The sequence below is a fragment of the Pagrus major genome, chromosome 15 (assembly GCF_040436345.1).
Source record: "Pagrus major chromosome 15, Pma_NU_1.0".
NCBI lineage: Eukaryota > Metazoa > Chordata > Actinopteri > Spariformes > Sparidae > Pagrus > Pagrus major.
In genome coordinates this window covers 31533551-31543547 of record NC_133229.1, presented here as the reverse complement: position 1 = coordinate 31543547, position 9997 = coordinate 31533551, and the positions used below count along the sequence as shown (strand labels likewise).

The 9997-nt window shown below is 42.7% G+C and overlaps 1 protein-coding gene and 1 pseudogene across 1 annotated transcript; both read right to left on the bottom strand.

The window, feature by feature from the left end:
- Nucleotides 1-2970, bottom strand: part of LOC141009085 (acetyl-coenzyme A synthetase 2-like, mitochondrial) — a 16351-nt pseudogene extending 13381 nt beyond the window's left edge.
- A 1773-nt stretch (nucleotides 2971-4743) lies between these two features.
- On the bottom strand, nucleotides 4744-8427 carry vsx1 (visual system homeobox 1 homolog, chx10-like). The gene is made up of 5 exons (XM_073482565.1): nucleotides 7998-8427; nucleotides 7059-7134; nucleotides 6323-6446; nucleotides 5669-5864; nucleotides 4744-5057 (listed from the first exon to the last, which is right to left on the bottom strand). The coding sequence occupies exons 1-5, from the start codon at nucleotides 8425-8427 to the stop codon at nucleotides 4744-4746; spliced, it is 1140 nt and encodes a 379-aa protein (XP_073338666.1).
- Between the last annotated feature and the right edge of the window lie 1570 nt (nucleotides 8428-9997).

The following is a 9997-nucleotide window of genomic DNA, read 5'->3' as shown; positions in this document are numbered from 1 at the left end:
ACGTCGCAGATGAACGTCTTGTCAAAGTGGGTCATCCTGTGCGTCTTCAGCACGCTGACGCAGGAGTAGCCCTTCCCGCAGATGTCGCAGTGGCAGGTCTTCTCTCCGGTGTGCCGAGCCTTCACGTGCAGGTTGCGGTGAGCTTTGTGGTTGAACCTCTTGGGGCAGTAGTCGCAGGTGTACGGCAGCAGCCCGTGCTCTTTGATCTCGTGTTCGCGGAGCCTCAGGATGCCGGTGAACGCCGTCCCGCACGCCGAGCACACCGGGTGAGACTTCCTCTCGTGGTCAGAGAGTCGCTGTGTGTTTGGAAACAGCATCCCACACTGCAGACACTGGTGGTGACTCCCTGTCAGCTCGGACGTCTCAGACGTGCTGGTGCCTTTCTTCTGCCGGCTGTGGCGCAGTTTCCTGCTGCGTGCTGCACAGACTCCGCCCTCCACTGATGAGGCGGCCCTGGGCGGCGGCGAGGACAGCCGAGCGTACTCATGATCGAGCAAATCAGCCTGCAGGTGAGGGGAGGAGGGGGAGGAGTCTCTGTGGAGAGTTGTGGCTTCACCTGAAGAATCAGTTTCAGTATCACCTGCGAAAAAGAACAAGACAGTTCAAGTTCATTCATGACAATAATAATAATTGATAAAGTGACTAATTTTTAGTTGTGTCCATCTCTGTTCGTCAAGACAGAACAACTCCAGCAGTGTGTGGAGGCTCGTGGAGTTCCTCAGAGCTTCACATGATAATATGAATCATGTAACAGGTTGTCAATGTCGTCACGACCGACCCAAATGACCGCTGAAGAATCGTTTATACGAGCGTTTTCACTTTCATGGTAAAGGTTTGTCCAACATCATTTGGAGGAACAAGCTGAAAACACAACATCTGACATATAATCATGTTAGAGTGGTTGCGGCTAACGTCGTAGCTAACAGTTGCTTATTTCCACATCCAGTCACAGATCAACATGATCCTTCAGGTGTTCATCATGTTCGTGTCACCTGATGAGTCTCAGTCCAGTATTCGCTCTCTTTTAGCTCTGATTTTGGTCTCAACCACCTCCTGAGGGAAATATTTGTCCCAAGCTGCTAATATAATAAAATATGATATTATATATAAATTTGCGGTCACAAAGTGTTTTTTCTTTTTACCATTTAACCAAATCTGGTAAACTTCGAGTTAACAATTAGCATTTAATGTTGGAATCAACTTTTCAAAACGTCGGACTGTTTAATGAATGGATCAGTTTCTTTGTCAGTCAGATCAACTCACCGTTAGCATTAGCATTAGCATCGCTCTGCAGTGACACCAGCAGACACTTGGAGTCGACAGCAGCGCTCTACAAGTCAGAAAACAGAGTTCAGTTCATTCAGAGCTCGGAGGATCATCCTGATTTTCTGACTGTTGTTGTGGATTCAGTCACTGACCCCGTACACCAGGATGTAGGTCTGTCCTGCGGGAGGGCGCTCGCCTCCGTCTCCACCTGAAACACAGAAAACACTGAAAACATCACCTCTTTAAACCAAACGCAGCTCCCTCTGTCCAACAGCAGCGGCACAATGTTTGCTTGTGTGTCTCATGAAAGAGGATTTCTGTGTTCTCAGCTCACCTTCTGTGGACTTCATCAAACCTTCGCCGCTCTCCTCAGACTCAGGAGGATCCTTCAGGTGTCCGGGAGTCACAGCAGCCACCTGGACGATCTTCAGGACTTTATCAACAGCTTCGACACACAAACTGTCGACCAGAGAGCTCAGCTTTTCCTGAAAGAACGACAAAAGTCACTGAAACTTTGTACACTGACAGGTTTTTATTGCAAAATCTCATCATAAATTCTGTTCAGATATCTGAAAATGTAATGCTGTTTTGCTACGAGGCATTTAAACCAGTATTCATTAAATATCATGTTCCTGATTAACACAAATCATTATTTTTATTTTTGTGCTTCAAAGGGTTTAATAACGAGTCATTTGACACCAGGTAAACAGTAAAAACTGGGTTATTCTGCACAGGATGTGATGTGAAGCTGATCAACAATAAGGTGACATTACCACAGAAATCATGTTTATAGTTTTGTCCTTTTATTATTGTCATGATGAGATGAGCGTCTATAAGTATCAGTTCACATGCAGAGCTGCCAGTGAGGATTATTCTGTTTATCAACTAATCTGTAAACCCCCACAGATTAACATCTTTATTGATTACTAGATAATCCTTTAAACTATGAAGTGTCACAAAACAGTGAACATTTCTATCACAATTTCAAATAATCCCTCAAATGTCTTTAAGTTTAACCCAAAGATGAGAAACATCAAAACTGAGAAGATGTTCAGATTTGACAGAGTGAGGAGATTTAACGCTTCATGCTCAGACTTCCACGTTTAAGACGAAGACTTGATCTGATCAACACTATCGATCAATACTGACAGACAACATGCCGAACTGCAGCAGACTGGTTACTGACGTTTCCTACTCCGTGTCAGATCCATCAAACAGCGTTTAACACGAATTTTTATGCTTTAAAAGTTTAATTGTTTATTATAATATCGTTTTATGTGTAACGGTGTAAACAGGTTAGCGAACAACCTGAAAATGCTTAAATTGGAAGGTTTTTCAATGGAGTTTGGTGAAACAATATGAGGATTAAGAGTCTCAGTCTCAGTCTGGTCTGATGTTATAACAGTTCAGCCCAGAACCTCCGACTCCATCCCGAACAGAACCACCTGTTGTTGCACCGGGAGCCCCTGGAGCCGAAAGAGTTAACTGGGGTTAGCTGTTAGCTTCAGTTAGCCGCGGTATCTCACCTCGGTTTCAGGGTTTTGTTTCTCTAAAGACACTTTCTCCGCCGCGCTGAAGATCTCCGTCACCACCGCCTTGGCCAAGTTATTCACGATGAGCGTGAGTTCATTTTTAAAAGCGATTAAATCGACCATATTTAACATCTTTAGCTGTTAGCAGTGGGCTAGCTTAGCAAAAACACGGCTCAAGCTCACGTCAAGGATACAGGAAGTGACGTAGTTGTCTCGTCCAACGGCCAACAGTTCCCGCCGGTGGACTGACGTCATCGAAACAACAAACAGGTTTAAAACAGGATACTTGTTGTTATTGATCAAATCTGTGCGTTACTAGACTTTATTTAATGGAGTTCCGGTCCAACAGAGGACACAACACGTCCTCAAATCCAAATCACAGCCTCAGCTGCAGTTTAGAAATCCTATTTTATCTTCCATGTTGAATTTAAGAAATACAACTTGATTTGTCAGAAACATTGTGATTAATCATCTGTGATCGCACAGGATGACTTGATTCCAGACATCTTGTTGAGATCTTAAATTACTAATATAATAGACCAGCTGACAACACATCCAGCCTGTGTGTTTATATTGTGTTGTGTGTGTGTCTGTGGACAGATTGTTGTCATGGTGTGAGACGCGTCATGAAACTTTACAGTTTAAACAGTGTGATTAAAGCCGTCAGTGACCTCCGAGTGTTCATGGGTCACAATCACAATGTCACCGAGATCAGGATTCATCCATTCATTTCATAATCGTGTCGTGTAAATGATATAAAAGATATTTACAGGAGTTGATTTTATCCTTCAGGTCACATTAAACCTAAAACTGTGTGTGAACTTTCTGAGGAGCAAACAGCCGACGAGAGTATACCTCAGACCGGATGTCAGTGAGAAATAACAGGCTGAGACGCTGCTGTTTGCTAACAGGCCTCAGTAACATTAGCTGACTTTCTGTCTCCGTGTTCGTCAGTGTTGCATCAGTGCTGACCGGCTGGTTTCTGATCAGCAGAAATGTAACCAGAACAAACTCGTGGCAGCCGTCTGTGGGCCGCAGGACGGGCCTGTGAGCCGCAGGACGGGCCTGTGAGCCGCAGGACGGGCCTGTGGGCCGCAGGACGGGCCTGTGGGCCGCAGGACGGGCCTGTGGGCCGCAGGACGGGCCTGTGAGCGCTCGCTTTAGTGTCGGCACTGCTCATTAATTCTGATTAATCACAAGTTAATGAAATGAAAATATCTGCAGTGTTTAAGTTGTGTTGAAGGATCAAAATCAAACTTCCAGTGATTCAAAAAATACTTTGTTTTTATTCACCAACCTGTACATACATATGATGATAATAATAATAAACCAACTTCTTAAAATATTATATTTAAATAAATTACATTCATTCACAGGCTGATCAGTGCTTGACAGTCAAAACTATAAAACACACAAAAACCGACGGGAATAAAACATTAAATAGTCTCTTATGTTCAGAAAAACAAGGATATAAAACATATTCTCAGTACAATACAATAATAAACACACAGACAGAGACATCAGCATGTACAGCATCCTCAAACAGTTCACGGTCCGATTCATCGAGGTCCATCTGACAGCGGCGGCGGCGGCGGCGCTGTGTCAGCGTGTTTCCGTCCCGGAGCACAGAGTTCGTCAGCAACATTTAACTTAAGTCACTTTTGATTCATCGTTGAAAATCCCTCAAAATATCATCAGAGACGTATTTTTGTCCCTGAACTTTTTTTAAAATTTGATATTACCAGAAATGTTGTTGGCATAATAAACTAGCACCCAAAGGCTAACATGTTAGCATGCTAACACTGAGATTTCCCTTAAAGCTTTATGTGATAACAAGCGACATCACGGCTGTTCCATCATTGGCTGTCCTGTGAGCCCTGAAATAAGAGCCAATCACGTCTCTGTGCTCCTGCCGCCGCCTCACGTCTGACTGCTCCTCCCGCCTTCAGCTGTGTTCGTCCGACTCACCGCCGCTCTGCTGCCGTGGCGAGGAGGCGGACCTTACTGAGCCTCCGGCATCCTGCTGCTGCTGTTTGGAAGAGCTGGACAGGTCGATGGCCACCTCCTCCTCCATGTCCTCGTCCTCCATCTCCAGCAGCTCCTCCTCCTCCTCCTGTTCCACCTCGTGCGCCGCCTCTCGAGCGTCGCCGCCGCCACCTCGTCGCTCTGAGATGTCGCAGAACGAGTCAGAGCGGGCCGAGTCCGACTCCGGAGGGCTGGAACACTTTTTGGACATTTCCAAAGACTTCTTGTGCATTCCTGTGAGGACGGAGACACAGACTCAGTTCAGTCTGCACCACACACATCATTACACAACTTATTACTGAATGTCTGGCTAGTGACAACTTTAATGTGTAGGTCTGTTGCTAGGAAACATCTGCAGCACCGTCCAATCCAGAGCAATCAGTCATGTAAACAGGAAGTCACTGTAGCATCACCAGCTAGCACAATTATCTTACAGTTTAGCGGCTCAGAGGCCTTATCAATAACAGGATGTAGTTTCCTGTGGACAGCGTTGATTTATCTTCTGTCTGCGTCTCTACACTGAGGGTCTGACTGTCCCCAGCTGTCCATCACTTTCTTCCCTACAGCTGAAACATCCTGCTGATTGATCTGAAGCTGATGCCTCAGATTAAGTTGTAGATAATTTGCCGTGTACGTGATGATGTCACTGATGGCAGCTTGTGTCTGACTGTCACTGAAGAATGAGGCCAAACGTTCCTCTGAGCTTAGATGTGTGTTGAAATACAATTTACAATTTCTTTGTATCATAATGAACTAATATTCATTAAAGTGTGTATCAGTGTGTGTTCAGTTTGTGTGTTCAGTGTGTATTGGTGCATGGTGTGGTGCATGTGCGTGGCACTGACGTGCATGCGGCTCACCGAGCAGCCAGGGGGCGCAGGATCCCATCATGCCGTTCTTGGCGGAGTTGAGGATGGACTCGGGCAGCGGGATGGAGTGTCGCACCATCGCCCCGTACAGACCGTACTCCGCCATGACGCTGCTGCGACCCCAACACTTCTCACGCTTTCGCCACTTCGCCCGACGGTTCTGGAACCACACCTGGAAGAATATGAGAAAACACACACTATTTAATATTTATGCAAAAACTCTTTTAACATTTTAATAAATTACAAGATGAATTTGAAGTCGCTTTAAATGTACGTTTTTACTTTAGACTGATTTTACCTCAAACTTCTCATATTGTTTTTGTTTTAATTTGTAGAAAAATGTAAAATAGAATAATCTTTATTTGTCACTATACACATGAACAATGAAACCGCAAACTATCCAATAATTCACAAGAAAAAAAGAAAAAACGAGGAGAAAGTTAGAGAATAAGTGATGAGTGGAGGACGTCTGGGGACAGCAGCTGGACCGTCAGTGTTTTTCTTTTGTTCTCGTCAATAATCATCTTGTGACCCGTCCAGGTTCTCTTGTGACCCACTGGAGGGTCCATGAGCCACATGTTGGGCAGCTGTGAGCTGTCAGCTGATTATCAGTTATTGATCCTGTCTCACCTGTATTCTGTCCTCGGGCAGCTCCGTCTTCATGGCGAGCATCTCTCGGGCGTAGACGTCGGGGTAGTGAGCCTCATGGAAAGCTTTCTCCAGCTCCTCCAGCTGGTGGGAGGTGAACACCGTCCTGCAGGACAGACAGAGGACAGAGGTCAGAGGACAGAGGACAGAGGTCAGAGGACAGACGACAGAGGACAGAGGTCAGAGGACAGAGGACAGAGGACAGCAGCATGAGACTGAGACACTGATGGACAGAATGACAGACAACATGACAGACAACATGATGTTTGATGTCACAAATATGAGTTTATTTCCAGCTGCTGAAGTTTTTAAAAGTCAGAAAATTAAATATTTCTGCAGAGAGTTTAAAACAGAATTCAGCCACAGTTTAAATTCTTCTTGTAGGATTTGTTTTAAATATTTGCATTTTTTCCTCTTTATCGTCTGTTAATGTTTGTTTGAGGATCAAATCACTTTTAATGTCAGATATGTTACTGCTCGCTGATCTGTTAAGATGTTTCTTCATTTTTAAGAAGAATCACATTAAACTCACAATAAGAGACATTAATTAATATTAATACATTAATTAATGTCTGAATTATTTAGATTTTAAACATTTTTACTGTCTTTAAAACACATTTTGTGGCAGAAACAACTTTTCAGTTTTAATTTCACATCAGTAGACAAACTGTGCGCAGCCGGAAATGATTTTCAGAATAAAGCTGGTTGTGTTTCTCACCGGTGCCTCCTCTTCTTCCTCTTCTGAGAGTTTGCGGAGCTTTTGGAGTCGTTGCGGTCCGACAGACACTCTTCATCTGCGGGACAAACAGGAGACACGCAAACACAATGAGACCAAAATCACCGTCATCGATTACTGATCGTGATCATCAAGACACTGAAGTCTGATGAAGATGAAGATTATTTCGATGTGAAATGAAGCAAATAACTTTCTGACACCTGTTGATTCACTTTATGTTTAATTATCTGTAATTAAACTAATTACATTAAATCAAATTTAATCATTTCGATAGTTTGAAAGATTTAAAAAACATAAAAACAAATAATCTTATTAAATTCATTTATAGAAGTCTGTTTTTTTTCTTTTGTTTTTCAAGTGAAGCGTCAAAAAACGGATTTCTCTAAACCTGATGGTTTCACATAAACGAACCTGAGCCGAGCCGAACTGAGCCGAACTGAAATACAATTTATTTGATCAGAGACTAAAACAGAAAACAGATTAAAAGACGAGCAAAAACCGGGTCTACAGAAAAATAAAAAGTCGCAGCCTTAAACTCGGCTAGGCCTAAAATAAAAATACTAAAATACAAAAATACATTTAACACGTTTAGAAACCCGGGCCGGGCCGGGCCGGGCCGGGCCGGGCCGGGCCGGGCCGGGCCGAGCCGAGCCGGGCCGAGCCGAACATAACGAAACGAAAAGAAACACACATGAAAAATAGACACAAGATGTTTTTTTTTAAATAAATAAAAGTAAAATCGAGTAAAAGTTCTGCTGAGATTAAATAAAAAGAGGAGCTGATTAAAACCCGAGTGAATCCGAACAGAACCGAAGTGACAAAGGTCCAGCTTCAGGTCAGCTGCTGCTCCTGGAAACACCTGGACTAAAAGGTAAATAAGGCTTGTAAACTCGAGCCGAGCCGAGCCGAGCCGAGCCGTACCGGAGTAGGCGTCCCTCTGGGCCTCCAGGTTCTGCAGGTAGTGGCTGTCGGCCCGCGCCTGCAGCAGCGGCAGGTGTCCGGGCAGGAAGCAGGGCGCCCCGGCGGGCTGCTGGGCCGCCAGGCTGCACAGGAAGCCGAGGCCGAGCGGCAGCGACCCTCCCGGGAAGGAGAAGCCTCCGAGGCCGCCGCCGGGCCCCTGCGGCTCGGGCCCGGGCCCGGAGCCCGCAGCCGACAGGCCCGAACCCGGAGCAGCGCCGGGCTGCTGCCGCACCTGCAGGTCGGACTCCAGGCCCAGCAGGTCCGTGATGGCGAAGCCTTTGGACCGGAACCCGGAGCCGTGCAGCCGGGACTTGTCGATCCCAAATCCGGGAGATAACATCTTGACTTTGGGTTTCTCTTCTCCGTCCTCCCGAGCCGACATGCTGCTCATCAGAACCAGAACCGCTCCGCTCAACAGGGTGGTGATGATGATGATGATGATGATGATGATGATGGAGGTGACGGACAGACCGGGACTGTCCCGGTGCCGGGCTCATTTATGTGCCCCGGTCCCCGGGGATCACAGCAGCATCCAATCAGAAGTGAGAGCGGGGCGGGGGGCGTGGCCTCCCTGCGCTCAATCCCGGAGGATTAATTGCACCAATTTCCTTCAATCCGATCAGGATTTTCTCTGAGCGACAGAAGAGAGAGAGACTTTTTAATTTATGTTGTTTATCTTCGATCAGAGCAGCTGTGAGAGGCGGCCACACACTGCAGCCTTATATATTATTATTATTATTATTATTATTGTTATTATTATTTTTATTATTATTATTAACATTATTGTATTATTATTATTATTAACATTATTGTTATTATTATTAACATTATTATTATTATTATTATTATTATTATTATTATTATTATTAACATGATATTATTATTATTAACATTATCAGTATATATTTATTATTATATTATTGTAATTCAGTTAGAAAGAAAATAATAATAAACTACAAATATTCAACAATCTGGTCGAGCAGCTGTTTAGTTATTAGTTATAAACACAAACACAAACACATCAACACAAACACATCAACACAACAAACAAATTAAACTGTAAATGATCAAATATTCAAGTTAAATATATTTATTTAAATAAAAACAAGAAATGAGGCTAAAATAATAAAATACAGAAGTTTACAGTTGATATAAGGAGTTTACCTCAGTAACAGTAACTGAGTATAAATACTCGATTACAAGTAAAACAAACTGCATTCAAACGTGTTTTATGTTTTTACTAAAACTACAAAAGTATTTGAATCAAAATATTAAAACTAGTAAAAGTAAAAGTCGTCGTGCTGCAGCAGGAAACAGCTGATCATTAAATATTAGATTATTAGATTATAATTGATCCGTTCATCACTTTAATGTTGCAGCTGTTCAGTTTGTGAAGATCAATAAAGTTTCATCTCATTCTGTGATAATATTATTAACAACAACAATAATAACAACAATAATAATAATAAACTTTATTATACAGAACTTTTATTTACAGTTTCGTTCTTTACAAAGAAAATAAAACCAAATAAAAACAATAAAACCAAAATGACTTTCTTACTTTACAAATAATCATTTACTTATTGATTATATTTTGTTTTATTGATCAGAACCAAATAAATAAAGAAGTACAGAACATGAAATACTCGAGTAAAGTACAAGTACTGCAAAATTCTGTTAAAAAAAGTACTTATAGTTATTTTTCACCACCAGACTTGAATTTACAATATAATATGAAAATGATGTTATTATAAAACAACAGGAAGAGAAACAAACTGAATGAAACATCAGATTAAATCTGAATCCTGTTTCTATAATTATAATATCTTTAATGTTTATTTTACTTTGTTATTGTTGTTAAAGTCGTTAAAAGATCATAAACAAGCTTCACAGATGAAATCAGTCACCTGTTCCTTCATTAATCTGCTGTGAACGTTACAAATAATCATTTAATGTTATTT

Excerpts from the sequence above, each read along its gene's own strand:
- vsx1 (XM_073482565.1), bottom strand. The coding sequence starts at position 8,427 with ATGAGCAGCATGTCGGCTCGGGAGGACGGAGAAGAGAAACCCAAAGTC. Across the intron at positions 7,135-7,997 it reads CCAGAGGGACGCCTACTCCG|ATGAAGAGTGTCTGTCGGAC; the intron begins GTACGGCTCGGC and ends TTTGTCCCGCAG. Across the intron at positions 5,058-5,668 it reads GCTCGGTGAGCCGCATGCAC|GAATGCACAAGAAGTCTTTG; the intron begins GTCAGTGCCACG and ends CCGTCCTCACAG.